The 20377-nt window shown below is 40.8% G+C and overlaps 1 protein-coding gene and 1 long non-coding RNA gene across 2 annotated transcripts in view; one reads left to right on the top strand and one right to left on the bottom strand.

The window, feature by feature from the left end:
- The first annotated feature begins 201 nt into the window (after positions 1 to 201).
- Positions 202 to 16881, top strand: LOC123372995. Its single transcript, XR_006580505.1, has 3 exons — positions 202 to 281; positions 5660 to 5873; positions 16416 to 16881. It is a non-coding gene; the product is annotated as an uncharacterized LOC123372995 (long non-coding RNA).
- Positions 16876 to 20377, bottom strand: part of NNT (nicotinamide nucleotide transhydrogenase) — a 70958-nt gene continuing 67456 nt past the window's right edge. Inside the window, exon 22 of the mRNA XM_045021729.1 lies at positions 16876 to 18780. Coding sequence (XP_044877664.1) covers positions 18631 to 18780 — 150 coding nt within the window. The 3' untranslated portion in view covers positions 16876 to 18630. The remainder of the gene's footprint in view (positions 18781 to 20377) is intronic.

Genomic DNA, 20377 nt, shown 5'->3' with positions numbered 1-20377 from the left:
TGTATATATATTGATCTTTTAACATACTCTCTCATTTTTTAATAAATTTTAGTTTAGTTTTAATAAGAATTGGCTGTAGTGTGTATTTTGGTAAGATCTGAAACTTTCATTAACCTGGGAGATAATGCGTCTGATCCTTTGGGATTGGTAGAACCTTTTCTTTTATATGATGAAATAAGATTTTCAGATGTCATCATATTTGACCTGGGTACCTGGATGGAGGCCTAAGTCTGGATCACTTTAAGAGAACTGTGTTTTTGGATTTCTGAGTAACCTGCAAGGTAATAAAGAAGCTGTTTGTGCTGGTTTGGTAAATCTAAGTATTGGAATATCCACCAGCTGTTTGGGGATTGTCTGCCCCATTCTTTGCAGCTCACCCTAATTGAGTGATCACAGCTGGCCCCCACTGGGGCCACTGTCACAAAGGATTATAAGGAATCGTACAGGATAGATTGGTCAAGAACAAATCATGCCAAACCACCCTAATTTCCTTCTTTGACTGAATTACTGGCCAAAGGGGGTGTGGGGCGGGAGGGAGGGAGGAAGCAGTAGCTGTGATAGATCTTGATTTTAGTAAGGCATTTGATACAGTCCCACATGATATTCATATAAGTAAATGAAGGAAACATGGTCTAGATGAAGTTACTATAAGGTGGGTGCATAACTGGTTGAAAGACTGTATTCAAAGAGCAATTATCAATGGCTTGCTGTCTAATTGGGAGGACATTACCTAGAGGGGTCAGTCCTCAGTTCAGTACTATTCACTGTTTTCATTAATGACTTGGACAATGGAATGGAGAGTTTACTTATAAAATCTCTGGATGATACAAACTGGGAGGGGTTGCAAGCACTTTGAATGAGAGGATTCAAAATGACCTTGACAAATTGGAGAATTGGCCTGAAATCAACAGGATGAAATGCAATAACGATAAATGCAAAGTATTTCACATAGGATGGAAAAAATCAAATGCACAAGTACAAAATGGGGAATAAGTGGCTAGATGCTAATACTGCTCAAAAAAGGATCTGGATCTTATAGTAGATCACAAATTGAATATGAATAAAAAATGTGATGCAGCTGCAAAAAAGGCAAATTTCATTCTGAGGTGTATTAAAAAGAGTGTCATATATAAGACACGGGAGGTAACAGTCCTGCTCTACTGGAGAGGACTCAGCAGGAATACCATGTCTAGTCTGGGCGCCAAACTTTAGGAAAGATGTGGGCAAATTGGAAAGAGTCCAGATAAGAGCAACAAAAACCATAAAAGGTTTAGTAAACCTGTCCTAGGGGAACAAAATGGTTACAGAAACTGGGCACAGTTAGTCTTGAGAAAATAAAACTGAGGGGGACCTGATAAGTCTTCAAATATGTTAAGGGCTGTTATAAACAGGATAGTGATCAATTGTTCTCCATGTCCACTAAGGTAAGACCAGAAGTAATGGGCTTATTCTGCAGCGAGGGAGAATTAGGGTAGGTATTAGGTAAAACTTTCTGTTTGGGGATTGTCTGCCTCATTCTTTGCAGCTCACCCTAATTGAGTGACCACAGCTGGCCCCCACTGGGGTCACACTCACAAAGGATTATAAGGAATAGTACAGGATAGATTGGTCAAGAACAAATCATGCCAAACCACCCATAAACTGCGCCCATAAAGGTAGTTAAGGACTGGAATAGGCTTCCAAGGGGGGATTGTGGAATCCCCATCATTGGAAGATTTTAAGAACAGGTTGGACAAACACATATAGGGATTGTCTAGGATTACTTGGTCCAACCACAGTGCACAGAGATGGATTTGATGCCTTCTCAAGCTCCCTTCCAGTCCTACATTTCTATGTTTCTAAGCATTTCCTCAGGATTAGACAGATTAACCCCCTCACTGGATCCTGGAGGGAGAAACACTCAGTGAGGGATCCGTGGAGGGTGAGGTTTGCTCCACACTGACTCTAGGATTCCCTGCTCCTTCCCTCTACTGATGCCCTCACTACCCCCATCCATGAAGAGTGGAAGTGGATTCCACACAAAGGGCACTGCAGAAAAGGGGATATTGCTTGGGGCTCCCTTTATGGTAGAATTTACCCTGCCTGCTGGACATGGATTGGAGATGAAGGACGTATATGTGCCCCCCAACACACACACACACACTTCCCCCATGTGGAGCCCAGGATCTATGGACGTCCATGTCCAGACCCAGCATCCAATGTAGGACAGGACTTTTAAGGGTGGCTTCCTCTGCAAAGGAGGATGGAGGTTAGCACACAGAAGGCCCCCTCCATGAACAGTCCTGGTGGGAATGACCTTTTTCCTCCTCTCCTCAGTTTCCAGGAATGTATCTGGGGAAGGGGAAGTTCAATTTGAAATTTCACAGTGGCCTTTTGTTATAAGACAAAAATGGTGTTGAGAAAGAAAAGTGCACAGTGGTAGGAAAAACAGAGTAAAATACAAATCCTTAATTGCTTAGGCACACACTTGTGGTCAGTGAAAACGCTAACATATTTCCACTTACATTTGCTAATTAAAACATTCAGTGCAGAAAGTGACTACATTTCACAAGAAAAACTGTTTACAATCCTTGTAATCTGTTACTAATTTCTTTAGGGCATCATTTACCCAAATTTGACCAATATGCTTAACTGTTAAAAACAAAATTAGTATAGGTTTGTGTTGTACAGTACTTGGATTGCATGTAATTAAGATGCATGAGCTCAGTTTTCCCCTTGGCATTTAGTATGGGTTTATAGTTAACATGGAGAGGCAAATGTATAAAGTAATGAGAAGCAGGGGCAAGAGACTGGCTGTGGGGTTATAAGATACAACAAAACTGGAGGGTCAAAGCTGTTCACAAAAGATGTGAACCTCTGTGTGATAAAGCAGCAGATCAGAAATGCTTGGAATGAGTAGGCTCTTTGGAAAGGGAGTAGTGTTTGCCCAAAGCTAGAGACATGGATAACCACCTAACCATGTAAAGTATTTCTTTCTAAGTATACTTAGTATACCATGAAAGAGTCAAGATGATGAAAGACAAATAGAGGGAAAAAATATCAATAACTTTCAATTAAGAATGACATTTAATAGTTGTTTGCAGTGTTGTTTTAGCTGTATTGGTCCCAGGATATTAAAGAGAAAAAGGTGGGTGAGGTAATATCTTTTATTAGACCAACTTCTATGGTGAAAGATTCCACATGCTTTCAAGCTTAAAACACAACTGTTTTTCAGATCTGGGAAAGGTACTCAGAGTATCACAGCTAAATACAAGGGTGGAACAGATACAGCGTTCATCTTAAGTTGTCTTTTGCAACAGGTATTAAATCAGCAGTTTATACCTCTACAGTCAGGTGTAAAGAAGCAATAAATCCAGTGTCTTTATTAAATCCATGTTATTTGGTGTCTAGTATAGTTATGAATTTAAGTTCCCAGGCTCGTCTTTTAAAAGTGTTGTATGGGTTTCCTTTGAGGATGTGGACTGATAGGTCAGATATGGAGTGATCGTTTTGTAAAAAGTGTTCGCCTTTGGGTGATATGGCATTTTTGTCTTTTACTATTTTTCTGAGAGAGCTCATTCAAGAGTGCAGTGACTGTCGGGTTTCTCCCACTTTGTTGTTGTTGGGGCATTTGATGAGGTCCCCCACGTTGTGACAGGCATGCGTAGGACCAATGGATCTTGACGGGTGTGTTGTGAGGGGTACTGATCATCATAGCAGTTGAGATATGTCTGCAGGTTTTGCATTTGTTGTTCTGGCAAGGGCTGGTGCTGCTTTGAGTTGGTGTGTCCCGTTCTGTAGGGAGCTTGCTTCTGATAAGCTTGGCAAGGTAGGGAATTGTGTGAAGGACAGAAGAGGGGGTTCAGGAAAGATTTTTTTCAGGATGTGGTCACCATCAGTATGGGTTGTAGTTGTTTAATGATACATTAATTCCAATGCATTCGATCCCCATGCTTCTATATATAGCAATACAACTGATTTTTTCATGTATAGTTTGGTTCGGAATAAAATGAGGCCTAATGTCTTGATGCATGAAAAAAGTGAATTTCTATTTTGTTTCCTAAATGTTTCTAGATTTTTGTGTGAATTAAATGTTGTAAAATTCAAGAACAACTGAAAAGGGTGAAATCCTGCTGTTACTGGAGTCAACAGAAAGACGGACCTTGACTTTATTGAGGCCAGAATTTCACCCCAGTGCTTATGTAGCTAAGTGCCAATGGCGATTTTAAAAAGCTGGCCAACCCCTAAGAACCCCTTAAATAGGTTTCCCTGCGGTTTCTAATCTTGCTGTTCTATCAGAATAAAATGGTTAGTAATATTGCTCAAGATGATGATGAGATTTTCACTTATTAACTAGTGACACAGGACTTATCAGTCCCACTTACTCTAGCACTTGTAGGGAGCCAGAGCAACTATAGCTCCTGGAATTCAGCGAGAGAAAATTCAGGAATACATTAATTCTCCATGATGATATAATTGAAAGTCATTTTCCAGCATTAGTCAAGCTATTTGGTTATGAACTGTTTTGTCCACTCATTGTAAAATGTGAGAGAGAATCATCATCTTGGTCATGACTGAGGGATCGAACTGGGTATCTCCAGAGGTAAAAGCATGGGCCACTACAATTTGAGATAAAAAAGATGAACGTCTATAGCTAGGAACTGTAAAAGAGGGGATGAGACATCAGACACAGAGTTACATATGCACATACTGACTTCTGCCGAAGCGAAACTTAACCCAGCTCCTGAGGGCTTAACCAAGAAGAGACTCTCCCCCCTTTTAGATCATCTGGTACAGCTGCTGGCATACAATTCCATTTTAACTGTGGTAACAAGCAGGCTACAAACAGTGGCACCAATTCCACTCTCTCTTCCCATGGTGTAGATCAAGAGTAACTCTATGGATGTTATTGCACTTAAAACCACTGTGAGATTAGAATTCAACCTAATGCATCCCTCCAAGATGGGGATTTTAGTTAATGAAGTCTGATGTAGTTACTGGCTGGTTGACGACACTCATTTCTCCTTCCTATTTTTCTCCCTTCTTTATCCTCTTTGTTGCATCTCTCCTTTTAGTCTTAATTTTTCTTCATGGCTTTCTGCCTGTTTTTGCTTTTGGGGTGTGTTCTCTCTCTCTCTCTGAAAGATATGCAAATAGAGTCTCTGCCTTCTGTTTCAGCAAAGTCTGCAGCTGCACGAAAACTCGGATACTTTGGTGTCTCTAGGTCTATGTTCTGAGTCATATTCATGCAGCAAGGCAAAAGCTAGATTAGTTGCGTGGCAGGTTTAGAGTCCTTCTGCAGCTGCTAGTCCCACAGATGCCAGTTATGGAGAGGCAAACACTAGCATGCCATTCAAGAAGTGGTGTGGCAGGGTGGGTTCACAATTGGGTCATGCAGGTGACCATTTGCTGTAGATATCTCAGACTCTGAGCTGACACTTAGATACATGGTATCCCACTTTAACAGCTACAGGAGGGAGAGAAAGGGGATATTCACTCTGAAGCTATCTGTATCTTACTATCTTGAATAGACTCCCTCAAATTCTCTGCTGCCAGACTATTAACTTCTCAGGTATATTTGTGTGAAACAAGTGACATCCAGTGGCTGGTTCAGTTAATTACTATTTGTATTTCAAGCCTTCACTTTTTTAAGCCAGGTTCTCTCATGATCCTTCCCTAGCTCTCTTCTTTTGTCAGCGTCCTGCCCAGGCAAAGGGCTTGCAGCATGTTAACCTCTCCTTCTGGCTGAAGATAGCTAGACTTCTCCTTCAAGAACTGGTCCACAAGGGCATGCTGAAGAGGGACACCAGGATTAAGGAGGCAGATAAAGAAGCAACCACCTCCCTTTATCGCAAACTGGAATCCCAAATTTTGTACCACCATTTGATCACCAGGTCAGTCACGTCAAACAAACCCTGTTTGAATCTTAAAGCAACACTGACAATGTTTTTTAAAAGGGGTCCCTCTAAAATTTTCTTGTATCCATATGAAACCACAAATCGCAGGGAACTGCATAGCACTTTGGGTCATAAGGAAAGGAAGGGAGGTAACTGCACTTGGCAAAAAATCTAAAGCTGCACTTGACTGTGAGCATTTATATTTTGCTCCTGAAAAATATACAAGTATATTGATAGTATAGCATAGCAACAGCCTACATAATCTCAAGTGGGGATAAGGGGTGAGACTTTGTGGAGGGGGCTGTTGGCATCCTCCCCAAGGAATATTTGTAAACACTTGAAATTAAGTGTAATCAAATTGAGACATTTTTGTGGGTTCCAGAGATCAATCATTTCTGTAATGGACAGTTCTGTCGAGGACTCCACCTACAGAGGTAGGGAAACCATCTCTGTTTTCTCAGTTGGAAAGAAAAAAATTAACAGGGCGCCTCTGAGAATCGCATGATGTGGAAGGAGTTGTTTGAATAGTATTTGGCAGATCTCTAATTTGGCCATTCTGGAATGATTCTAAAAGGTAGATCTCCTAGGGCAGACTCAGGAATAGGACATTTTCACACAGCATGAGCTGAATTTATGTTGTTCCTTTTGATATGTGTCTGATACTAAGATTTTTTAGAAAGACCACAGGTAGCTGAGACTCTTCATAACAGCCCTAGCAAATCTTATGCCATTTTGAAACACTGACAGAAAAAACATGCAAACATACAATTATCAAACCACCCCGGAAATCCAAGACAAATTCTGCTGCTGAAAGAGTGAGGTAAAGAGTGAGTACCTTGAAAAATAGATTAACGTGGCCTATGTGGCAGAGAGACAACAGGATCATCTCCACAAACAGGCTTAACAACAAATGTTGGTAAGGAAATTTATTAAATGGCTTAGATTTTTAATAAACAATCCAATTAGGTAATGGGTGCGCATTCCACATGGTGTAATTATGTTACAGATTAAAACTCATTAACCAATAATATTTAAAACAAGTTTTCTCATAAAACATTTTCAGTAATTTCTTGCGTGCCTAGTATAAACATATGGACACATGACACACACTTTCATATACTTCTTACTTATAAAATGTCTTGGATAAATGGGAGCAATCTGCTTTGTCAATGAATCCTGTGATCTCCCTGGTTGAGAACAGTATACATGTTCATATTCCATGTCATTGACTAAACTTCATTAATTTCTATTCTGTTCAGGTTCTTATACCCTGCCTATCACTGAGGTTTATGAGCATCTTGTCTAAATCAGTTTATAAAACCATTGTTCTAACTCAAACTGGTTTTTAATATACATCTTCTAATGTACATTTTGTGAATTTAGTTCTTGTGAAAAAAACTGGAGTCAAAGCTCTGCAGGCTGAATAATTATGTTCAAGCATAGACAAGTAAAGAATGATGTTGCGTGTACTTGACCTGCCAACATGCTTCAAACATGGGCTTGAAGACGCACCAACAAGCAGACTTACCCATCTCCACTGACTGCCAACAAATGTCTCCATTTTGATGGCAAATATTAACTGAGAACTACAAATCATTTCACGTAGGTATTCATTATGTGGTAGACTTTTACCTACTATGGACATGGGGTGGATTCAGTCCAATGAGTTAGCGCTAACAAGCGCTCTCTAATTCTGAGACATCAAATCCTAACTAAGTGAAAATATTTTAAAGACTTTTTGTAAAATTAATTTCTGCTATATTCTACTTTTTTTAAATAGCTTTTTTCAGCCTTACACCACATACAGTCTCCATATTCTTGCTGTACCTCTTGCTTTCATAGAATCATAGAATATTAGGGTTGGAAGAGACCTCAGGTCGTCATCTAGTCCAATCCCCTGCTCAAAGCAGGGCCAACACCAACTAAATCATCCCAGCCAGGGCTTTGTCAAGCCAGGCCTTAAAAACCTCTAAGGATGGACATTCCACCACCTCCCTAGTTAACCCATTCCAGTGCTTCACCACCCTCCTAGTGAAATAGTTTCCTAATATCCAACCTAGACCTCCTGCACTGCAACTTGAGACTATTATTCCTTGTTTTGTCATCTGGTACCACTGAGAACAACATAGCTCCATCCTCTTTGGAACCCCCTTTCAGGTAGTTGAAGGTTACTATCAAATCCCCCCTCACTCTTCTCTTCTGCAGACTAAAAAGACGGTTACTCACCGTAGTGGCTGGGCTAACGGTCTCTGCGGATGCTTTGCAGAGACCATCTTCGGCGCCTTACGCTTCCTTCCTGGGGAGAGGGAGCAGTGCCGGGACGTCGGTGCCGGGTGTCGAGGGCCCTCGGCACCGGAGCGGCTCGGTGCTGCCGGTGCGCTGCACGCCGAGGAACGCTTTGGCGCCGGTGGAGTTGGCGCCGGAGGCTGGAGCGAAGCCTCCATCAGCAGTTGTTTGAGGCGAGAGTCCCGCTCCTTCCTCATTCGGGGTTTGAAGGCCACGCAGATCGGGCACTTGTCAGTCCTGTGTGACTCCCCGAGGCAGCGAAGGCAGGAGTCGTGTGGGTCACTCACCGGCATGTGCCGCTGGCAAGCCGCGCAGGGCTTGAATCCCGGTGCCCCGGGCATAAGCCCGCACCAGGAGTGGAAGAGGGGCTAACCCCTCTAATTCCCTACTTACACTATTAACTACTAAACTTGTCTAACTATACAACTATACTAACTACTCAACTAAGTAATGAACTATATATAAAGGAAGAGATGGAGAAACGCTAGGGCTGTGGAGGTAAGGGAGCACTCCACTGTTCCAACTGGCCGTCACGGGCGGTAAGAAGGAACTGAGGAGCGGACGGGCCGGCTGGGGTATATATCCAGCGCCATAGCGGCGCCACTCCAGGGGGCGCCCAGCCGGCCCGCCGGAGTTGCTAGGGTAAAAATGTTCCGGAGAGCCGTGCACGCACGGCGCGCACACCTAAATGGAATGGATAGGAGCAACACATCTCGAAGAACAACCTGTTCCCTCAGCCTCTCCTCAAGTCATGTGCCCCAGGCCCTTAATCATTTTCATTGCCCTCTGCTGGACTCTCTCCAATTTGTCAACATCCCTTCTGTAGTGGGGGGACCAAAACTGAACACAATTCTTCAGGTGTGGCCTCATCAGTGCTGAATAGAGGGGAATAATCACTTCCCTCGATCTGCTGGCAATGCTCCTACTAATATAGCCCAATATGCCATTGGCCATCTTGGCAACGAGGGCACACTGCTGACTCATATCCAGCTTCTCATCCACTGTAATCCCCAGGTCCTTTTCTGCAGCACTGCTGCTTAGCCAGTCGGTCTCCAGCCTGTAGCAGTGCACGGGATTCTTCCTTCCTAAGTGCAGGCCTCTGCACTTCTCCTTGTTGAACCTCATCAGATTTATTTTGGCCCAATTCTCCAATTTGTCTAGGTCACTCTGGACCCTTCCCTACCCTCCAGCATGTCTACCTCTCCCCACAGCTTAGTGTCACTTGCGAACTTGCTGAGGGTGCAATTCATCCCATCATCCAGATCTTTATTAAAGATGTTGAACAAAACAGGCCCCAGGACTGACCCCTAGGGCTCTCCACTTGATACCGGCTGCCAACTTGACATCAAGCCATTGATCACTACCCATCGAGCCCAACAATCTAGCCAGCTTTCTATCCATAGTGCTTTACTCTTGGCTGTATTACTGTTAACATTCACGCTTTATTATACATTTTCAAATGATGTTTTTCAACACTTTAGGTTAAGTTAAAATCATTGTTGCCATAGAGGGAAATAGCTATGGAAGCCAGAAATGTGCCAATGCCAGGGGGAAAAAAGTAAGCTAATGCCAGCTTTGAGATTCAGTAACAGGAGAATTTTAGGATCCCCAACACTACCACCAATGAGTAAGGTTTCTCAATAGAAAAAGTTAAAAGCTGTGATGGGCTTGACTGACATATTACTGAAAGCCCTCAGTACCTGGGGAGAGCAGGACAATCTTTCCTGAGGAGGAAAGATCCTTTACAAAAGAACTATGCTGTAACCATCCATTTCACATTCTGCAGATAGTGTATTCTCCCATTAAATGTTATTTTTATAGCCAAAATTATTTGCTGTACACTTTATGGCTAAAACAAAGATATACTATAATTGCAGGAGGACATTTTGGACCAAGTTTTCAAAGGATGGCACCTAAGTGATTAACTGCAAAATGTGCAGATGCAAAGAGGAAATGGCATAAAAAAAGTGTTTGTAACTGCATCTTACGCAAGTGATACATCATCATTTGTTACTATGCTTTCTGATGACTGAAGGTTGCCAAGGTGGGCAGTTATCTTGTGATAACTCGCATCATGCACCCTATATTGTGAGAGTCTAAGTGCGTCTACCATTTGGGGTTTTTAGAGCCTCTCCCCTTTATGAGCATAGGCAGTTCCTTCAGGGCAGCCAAGAACCAAGCTGTGAGTTTCCTCTTCAAAATGTTCTACCTCAATAAAACCTTCCCATGTCACATTATCCTGGGTTATGCCTTTCGGTGAAAACATTCTCCAGATATATATTTCACCTGTCCCTTATTTTAGCCCAAATGTATCTGTCACCCACAATAATACTATCAAGAAAGGGGAAGATGGATTGAACTTGAAACCTGTGATCTATAATTAAAATCAAAATAAAAGGTTTAAAAAGTCAATTAATTCTCACAGAGAATCCTGCCTTTTCTTACTTTGCTCCACTTTGCATCCTGTGTTCCTCATTTCAGCTTCGGCAGCTTGCAAGGTATATTTAAAGGTTCTATTCTCCCTTCAAAACACACACATAATTCCCATTAGTAGCAATGTAAATTATGAACATAGAGAATACAGATTGGACCTAGTATCTTTATCATCTTAATGCTCATGCAATATTAAGGGACAGGGTGAAAGATTTTCAAAGACAAAAAGGTGCACTTCAGTGTCCAATTCCTAATGAGAGTTGACTCTTATTTGTGCTTTGAAAGTCTCCCCTGTACTATGCTAATTTAGTTTTCTTCACAATTTAATGTCCATAAAATGTTATAGTGAAAAAGTTACTGTTTCCCTGGCTCCATTATCATACCAATTCCATCATCTCTGTCCACCTTTTCCAAAACAAAGTATAGATGATTAAGGAAACATTGAAAGCCATTTTCACCTACCAAGTAAACTGTATCAATTTTTTCCAAACCAAATACTAAAGTTTTTCTTAAAAATACACATTGCATGAGAAGAAAACCCTGAAAATAAATGGACCAAAGAAGGATGGGATGACCTCTGTCTGGAAATTAAAAATACTAATTAACTTTAAAACACCGGCAAATATTGGGTGCAAAGAGCATAATGCTCTAGACTTGTTTAACTTCAAGCCACACTGATCAAAACCCAAATTGCTCCCCAAGTATTACATAAGTTTTGGCTGTGACCCAAACAAGTTTTGGAAGATTAGAAAATCATAGGCCCGAAAAACAACAAAGGTTAGATGCACATGGGAGACTTAAACACCTAAAGTGGCAGTTAAGTCCAACATTTAGACCACCTGAAACCACTGACCAGCTTGGTGCCAACCTGGTGCCTAAGCCCCAGCAAGATTCACAAACCAGGCATTCTCCCAACTGTCTCAATGCAGGGCCCAGTGCAGTAGGCACACTCACAGGCTTCTTAAGAGCACACTTACCAGATCTTGCACATCGTTGTCATGGTACCCCTGCCCCCGCTTGTGCCCAATAGTTAGCACCCTCATCCAAGACATGGGAGATCCAAATTCAAACCCTTCCTCTGCCTGATTCAGAGCAGGGACTTGACTCCTGGTCTACCACATCCCAAGTCAATGTCTTTACCACTGGGCTATGATTATGCTGAGGTAGGGCTCTCTCAAGCTCTTCTGTGGAAGCTGTTCCACTTTGTATAAATGCTTCAATGCGCCATTGTGAGTGAGACTCTAGCCTAGTGTTTAGCAGACTCACCTAGAAGAGCCCAGTTCCAGTCCCTGCTCCAATGTTTAAGAATTTATACAAAGTGGAACAGCTTCAAACAGGAGAGAGGCAGCACCTCACCCCATAATATGCTATAGCTCAGTGGTTAGAGCATGCACTTGGGAGGCAGGAGATCTGAGTTCAAGTCTCTGCGTCTAATCAGGCACAGCAGCAATGTCAGCCCGATTCGCCATATCCTGAGGGCTCCAATCATTGAGATATAGAATATAAAGGGAGTGATAACACCATCTTTCAGTTTTTCTTGAGAAAGGACTGACCTGGCTTAGACTCCTAACTCAGGAGAGAATTCCTGGATGTGAATCCTGAGTTGAGACAGGTGCTCATGATCAGAGGTTTAGCCCAAGTGCCACTCTTTTCCCTCATATTTCCTATGGCTAGCCTAGACAGCTCCCCGTTCAGCTTGCTGGCTTTTGTGAATCCCTTTTTTAGACTCCTAACTCTCCCTGTGCATTGTATGGGAAGCCTAATTCAGGGTCGTGAATTTCACAAGGCAGGAGATCACTTAAAAGTTAGGCATTGCAATGCCTAAGTCCCCTTTGTGAATCTAGCCCCATGTCTTAAATGCTGTCTTTTGCAGCTTAACAATGAATTTGTTGAAGGCATTGCCATGGGAAAAACTTTTCTGAAACCTCTCACCCAATGTTGAAAGCAGACTCCTTATCAAGACGACCATTTACTTTTTAATTACAAAGCTGTGGCCATTATAAAATGCACATACAGCTACTTCAACCCAGCACACCAAGAAGTCAGAGCTCCCTTGCTCATGATCTCCATTCAGCCCATGCTCACTCTTTAGTCAAAGACCTGAAAGTAAACAGAAAAGTTTATAGTAACACCTCAAACTGGCTTATGTACTATGGTGATACAGTGATACGAGATGTCATGTCATCTAGACTGACTGTGGAAGCTAATTCTAGAGCAGAGTGCTCAACAAGAACACAGGCCACCAGTCTGCGAGACACTAAATCCATCCGCTCTTCTCGATCACTGAGAGCTACCCAGGGGATACACATTCAGAGGGGACAGATACTACCCCACGACACTAAGTGCTTCCTCTATATGTACCAACAATCTTGTCATTGTCTGTTTTGGGGTTCAAACCCCCACTCTCATCTATGCCTCTGTGGCCAAGCACTAGGAACCCAGACACACGGCTGTCTCTCCTCCTTCAGTCTCAGATGGTACAGGTAGTGAGATTGGGCTGCAATGTGATCTTCCACAGTGGTCTCCAATACACATTGAACGGGATGGGTTCAACAGGCAGCTGGGCAACTGTGCAATAGCATCCTCTAGGGAAACAAAACTCCATCCACTCCAACGGTCTGCAGGCAAGTTCAACAGCCTGATGGTCAACCTCATGCACGGTTGTTCACAGATCTAAAAATAGATATGGATGCTTGACCTTTGTTTACTGGCAAGGAATTCATTGACCAATGAATCAGTGAAGTGTCAATACCACAGTCAGGCCAAAAACCAGATTGAAAGAAGTCTAGGAACTCCAAGGACTACAAACCCAGCAATTTCTCAGGATTAGGAAATGCTAGAGACACGCATAACTAGTGTGTTGGAAAGCTGTCTCTATCCAGAGACAGAGTGTGTTTATTGAGGAAAGCTGGCACCTTGTCCTCCCCTGAAGTGGTGTTAAATCTGTGCCCGTAATGGTCACAATGCTCCCTCTCTTGCACTAACCACAAAAGGCAACATCTGTCTTGTACTTGTGGCCTACAGCTCTTCCTGTACTTCCAGGAGTCCCCTCTGAGCCAGGGAGACTACCTGAATCTCAACCAAGGACCTAATCACTGTTGCCAGCATGTCATACTACCTGTCCACTAGGGTGAGATGGCCCTGGAAACCTCATAAAATCCCAAGGCCAAGAAATGGGAGCAGGGGGTGGAGAAAGATTCCTGCTATGACCACTGTGGGCCATGCTGTGCCATAGAAGGGTGATTTTAGCAATACTTAGCACTTACATGTAATGTAAATACATTAATTATAACTTTTAAAGTTGCATGTAGCACTAAACCAGTTCTAAACTGACACTTCAAAAAAAGAACAGTAATGTTAAAATGAAGAGTTGGTGTGCCTGTAAATCAAAGGCAAAAGTCATCTTCCTGCACTGTCTACATGTTAGTAAATCCCTCCTGAAAGGAAAAAAACCAAACATTTACGTTGTCTCATAAGCTATAATAAAGATAAAACTATGATTTTCTGATTTAACATTTCTCAAATAGTTCTTCCTATGCACATCTGTAATATTTTAATAAAGAAAACATGAAACTGCTATTATTGCATGAGACAACTTTAACATCTGCTAGGGCTTTTCAAAATGTGTGCTAGCTGTTAGTTTCTGTGTCCCTGGAAATTTTTTTAATTATCGGTTAGACTATTTAACAGAATAACAATTTTATACTGTACTAGAGAACAACCACAATCGTTTTTGTACACATCTCTTATTGAGTGAAAAGCCCTGTCAGCCCTTTTGTTCTTCTGTGGCTTCCTTCCCACAAGAGAGATGGGGTTGGACAAGAACCAGCTCTCAAGGTCTAGTCAGCATGGAACTGGGGAGATGGACAAGAGGGTCAAGAAGCAGAGACACCTTATAGGGCCTTTACGGGATCTAAAGCCTGAATGCAAAATATCCACAGTGCTAGCAGATTCACACATCAGAGTATTTAATAAAAGCACATATGCTGCAAAGAGCAGATTTGTGTCTTACACGTAACACCTCTGCTCTTCATAAACAAAACTGAGATGTATAAGGCACAAAGCTATCTCTGAGACACTGTCATTCATTTTTCTTTAATGATTACTTTATTACTTTAATAACCTTGTTTATAAACAACTTGTTCTCTTCATGAAAAAACATTGGCTTTATTATGTGGCACATCACATAATCACACAGCAAAAGCCAACATGGTTCTAATTTTCTCCTTGTTCGCATACTGAGAATATTGATATGAGCACAGCAGTTAAATATGGTTTATTGGTGAGTCTGCTTCCTTTGCTGTTTCTACAGCTGCCTTGCAAGGATTAAAATACAACCTATATAAAAAGGAACATTTGAAAATTTCAAGAGGGGTGGATTTAAAAATTAGAAAGGGGATAGCCTCTTGGATTTTACAGAACAGTTTCTTTAAATTTGGTAAGAAGATGGACCCAAAAATGCAGGTGTCCTAAATCATTGTTGTGTGCAAAATTGGACTTGAGGTTCCAAAGTTCAGAGAGAGGTAAAGACAGATTAATAGAACAAATGGTTTAAAGTTTCATTTTAACACTTTTCTTCATTGACTTCTTGTTATCTGAATGTTTCATATCCGTGCTTATAGAGATAAAGGTCCCACGTCCAACAGGCCACTGTGATCAATGTCTTGGGAGCAGTCATTCTTCCATTTTAAAATAATTTAATCCAAGCAGAGTTTTTCAAAACAAGATTTTAGGATAGGTGCTGCAGCAAAATATCTAACTAGACATTTTTAGGAACTTGCATCTTTGAAAGTTTTAAACCAGCTACAACAGTGTGTTCTGTTCAATAGTGTGTTCTGTTTCTTTTATACAACACTAAGGATCACATGAGAGTAGTCTGTAACCTAATTAATGTAATATTTATTTCCTCTGAGTGACTACAGAGCAGCTGGATTATGCAAGTCACTGCCATTTTAGCAGAGGAATTTTTTCACCATCCTACACCAAACACAGTTGCTGGAACAATACCCAGTAAACTGGCAAGTCTCATAAATTGAATATTTGAACTACTCTGCCTAGACATACAAACAGGGCGGCCTAACTTTCCCAATACTCAAACTTATTGAATGCAATAAGTTCTCCTGTGGGACTGGAAAGAATACACATGGCAGAGGAGCATAAAGTTTATGATTAAGTCATTACAAAGTAAATCTGCAAGACTGAAAGTGAATTGCAGCCTATGGTGCCTCTTCTGATGCTTTCAGTTTCCATCACTTTCCATCTCTGAAGGAATTGGAGTCTCACTATACTTTCCAGGTGAAAAAAACTAACAGTTGATACAGCAAGACATGAGTTATTCATTGCATTATCATCTCATTTTAAAAATACCAGAGCAAAACACAAGTTTGATCCCTGGAGTCACAAGTTTGATCCCTGGAGTCATTTCTTTAAGTATTCCTTTTTAAGAGCCATGTTAATACAATTTACACTATGCCATCACTATGTAAGGTTGAATATAAAATGAAAGTTATTGTGTTGCAAAGAGCTTTCATGCCAGAGGATTGCAGAGTACTTTACCAATTTATTCATTCAAGTTATATACTGGGATCACTTCACCCCTTCCTGAAATGCAAGCCACATCTAAAGTCAAAACAGACAGTAACAGTAGAGTGCAAAACGACACACAGTTTAGGGCAGAAAGTGAATGTGATACTAGATAGTAGAAAGTGCAGGAGAAATGTAGGAAGGCAAAATTTAGTTACTGAACTTGGAATGTGGCCTGGGATATGGTATTAACATAGTTTAAAAAAATAAATCATGGATATTTTATTCACTACCCAGGTGCAGGGACTCTTACAATTTAACCCAACTTTGGCACCACAAAGGGTCCTGGCTCCAAGTTAGAGAAATCAATCAAGAGGAAGAGAAAGCTACCTATTGAATCAAGATCTCTTACTGCTACTCCTGGATAGGATACCTCCAAGAAACAGCTAAGTTCTGACCAGATCCAAACTTGAAGAGAACAGCTTCCTTTTTCCCCTGGGAGACCTGTCTGCAAGATTGGCTGAAGTTAGATTGTATAATTAAGTAAGCAAACATATGTCAGCTCAGGACTGGTAACTATTTGTGAAAAATAGAAGCATCCGAAGAGATTTTGCTACAAAGGGCATAAAACCAACCTGCCCTGCCTTCAGTGTAATTTTGATGCTATAACTCCCAAAATAGAGCATCAGGCTAGTTACCTTTTTAGGCCACACTATACTGGAGAGGAGATGACCAATGATTATGAACGAACACCACATTTTTAATAATTTTTTAATAATTCTCTGATGTTTCATGATAAAACACAGTTCTAAAGTTAACACTGGCACCTCTGATCCATAACAAATTGCATTTTTCATCTCAAATACAAAGGAAAAGGCATTTTAAGAAAAGATTAACTTTTAGTTAGCTACATGCAAGCAGAAATAAGTTGGACACTGCAGCCAATAATACTTAAATCAGACTTGGTCAAGGAAAAAAATTAATATTCCATGATTACAAAATTGCCCTCTACTTAAGTCCCTTTTCTCCCCTCTCAAGGGTTTTTTTGTTTGTTTGTTTTTTGCGCACAGACCCAACAGAAATATAGCTATCAAAACAATTATATTAAGAGGCCATACATACTGCATTCAAACATAGCTGCCCCAATGTGTTAAGTTAGAATTTAACACCTCAAGTATTCCTATGCTGTGTAACAACATATTCATGCTTATATGCTAATTTTATTTTTGAGCTATAGAAAAGACAGATTTCTAAAAAGGCCATTTCTTTCATACATTATTACATTTCTTGATATACTACTACCTGTTCAAAAATGGATTTTAAGTTATCCTTACATAAAAACAGAGGTAGCTAAGTGGTAATATTTCTCAAATGCTATTGAGTTATGCAAGGTCCCAATACATGATGTGATTAAAAAAATCAGTTTTATAAACAGTCAGGATGGATTAATTTTAAACTTGCTTCAGAGTAGTTTGTTCTTCCCAGATGTTAATGCTTTCTAACACAAGTATAGCTATTTGTATTTAGGTTTTGTCACCGAGGACAGCTGCTACATCGTTGTGCAAACATGATAAATTCATTTTATTAGGCAAATATTTGAGTTCCATTCAACTACTCTTAACATAATAAAAATAAAATAGCACTATATGCCAAACTGATTTACTGCTTAGCTGTACTTGTGAACATTTAAATAGTGCTCTTAATTAGATCAAGGGAAAGTCAAATATTCAAAACATTGATTGTAAGATTGGCATGCTTTTACGGTCCCCAAATGATAGTTGATTCATTTAAAAAAATTGTGATAAACTCTTGATCCGCATTTTCTCCAGCATCTTAAATATGTTGATTAAGAAAGTGCCTTCTTCCAGCAATACAAAAATGTTGATTAAGAATGCATCAATACACATTTGAAAGTAGCAAAATATAATTAAAAGTCAAAAGTGAACAGAAATTGAAATAGCCTGCAGCGGCCAAGATTTTACAATCAGGTTAGTGTAGGCAACCGCTGGTGCCCAAACAGAATCGATTGCAGGACTGGGGACATTGTTTTCTCATAACAGTTAAAAAGGCAACAACTGCAGGGGGGATAAAGATTTGAATTAGTTGCGTTTACTGAAAAATATTTCAGCAATTTAGGTGCATATGTTTAAATCATGTCATACTTGGAAGTTAATGAAACAGGTCCATGAAATCCCTACATTTCAATTTATATTACCTAGGTGACTACTAGGGGAGAGGAAAATAATTCAGCCCCACTGGATTAATCTAAAGATGGACTCATTCTGCTGAAGTGTTCCTGATTCATAGCATCTATAAAACCCACAACAGAAACACAATTCGGGTTTTTCTAGACCCTTAGCAAAGTATTGTTTTTCAGATGTCAAAATTATATAAGCCAATTTGTGCACTTGATTTTTTCCTCATAACTTTGCCTTACATTCTGATGTACAAAATAATGGTTTTTGTTTTTCATACTGGCCAAATATTAACTTTGATAGGTGATTATCAGTATTTACATTGGGTAGGATTCTCTGACTTTGGACTGCAGGGCATCACAGGTCTTCTTGGCATCTCCTAAAAGCATAGCGGTGTTGGGTTTGTAAAAGATTGGATTGTCCACAGCTGCATAACCGACACCCAAAGATCTCTTCATAACAATGATCTGCAGAGGGAAAAGTTTATATTTGACATAGCACATATCAATCTTCTCCCTTAGTGCAGGAGATTTGAAAATAATCTCAATACACAAAATAAAAAAAAATAAAATAAGGGATTTGATATTATGCCCTGTAATAGATCACTTTATGGGTGCCAGTATATTCAATATACTACTTGCAGGCCAATGTCACTATGCCACATGAACAGGGTAGATAGGTGGTCTCCAAGTAATGTTCCACATTCCCATGCAGGAAACATAGGTTTGATTCTCAGTCTCCACCTCACCCCCGGCATAGGTAAGGTGTGTTCCTAGATCTCAGGGAAGGAATGGCTTGCTTTAATCAAAACCAAGACCAATGGCTGACTAGGGACTGTACTGGCACACACAAGCCCTAACCCAATGCTCTCCAGCCACTGAGGGTATGACTACACTACAGCTGAAAGAGAGCGCCTCCCAGCCTGGGTAGATAGACTTATCCTAGCTTGGCTTGAGCTAGCATGTTAAGACTAGCAGTATGAATGTTGTGACTTAGGTGGCAGTTCTGGGTCTGAGCATGGCTAGCTAGCCCAAGCGTCTGCCGGGTCCACACCGCTAGTTTTAGGATGTTAGCTAGCATGAGTCAGTCTACCCAGGCTGGGAGTCTTGCTCCAAGCTGCAGTCTAAACTTACCCTGAGGAAGACTAGGAGTGTAAAGAATTATTATACACCAAGGGTACACTGGATGTTGTACAAAATACTAGAGAAGCTAAAAATACAATGTAAATGGATGTAATGAAATGCAGGACAAGGCACCTTAACTCCAAGTGCATGTAGCATCTCAGATTCACAGCATGTGAGATTGGGTAATAATGAGCCAGTTAAAAGTCTTATTGCACACACAAGTTACCTATGGAAATTCTACTCTTGACCACTGCATTTAAGGTTTACTGTGCAGGGGAGAACACACTTAATTAACCAGGCAGAAAAAGCTGACTACAGAAAGATGTCAGGAAGGCCCTTAAAGCATGATTAAAGAATCCCCTGACATCACTCCCTAATGTTTGATTGCAATCTTTTAAAGGTGAGTTACCTAAAGTCCATTGTTGGCTCTAATATTGAGGCGATTCAATTCTCAAGAGTCTTCCACGCTCTCAAAGATGCCTAGTTCCAATCCACAGTTAACCATTTCAGGCTGTGGAGCTCCAAGAAGCAGGCATAGCTTGGCAAAATGGTGCCTTCTTAGTCACTACAGTTTAACTGATGTTCATCCTCTAGAAGTTGAACCATTTAAGACTATGCCAGCTTCAGGAGCACAGGTTTTTCCACACCTCTAGTGAAGTCTCTTGTTCGCCACAATCTTTTCATCTGATGTAGGACAGCGCTACATTATTTTTACACCTTGTCTATCACAAAGGAACCAAAGCAAGACTTTAGCACTCAAGAATATTGTACAAACAAAGCAACTGCTTTCTTTTAGAACCCAGCCTCTCAGTAACAACAAAAAATAAAGAAATATTTGAGTGAAAGTCCAGCACCAATATTTGATAAGATCACATTCTTGGTAACTATTTTCCAAGATAACGCATTATTTCACAATGAGTTGTCAGTTCTGACATGGATC

The sequence above is a fragment of the Mauremys mutica genome, chromosome 6 (genome assembly GCF_020497125.1).
Source record: "Mauremys mutica isolate MM-2020 ecotype Southern chromosome 6, ASM2049712v1, whole genome shotgun sequence".
Taxonomy (NCBI): Eukaryota; Metazoa; Chordata; order Testudines; family Geoemydidae; genus Mauremys; species Mauremys mutica.
Note: the sequence above shows the minus strand (reverse complement) of the source record. Positions and strands in the feature narration are given on the sequence as shown.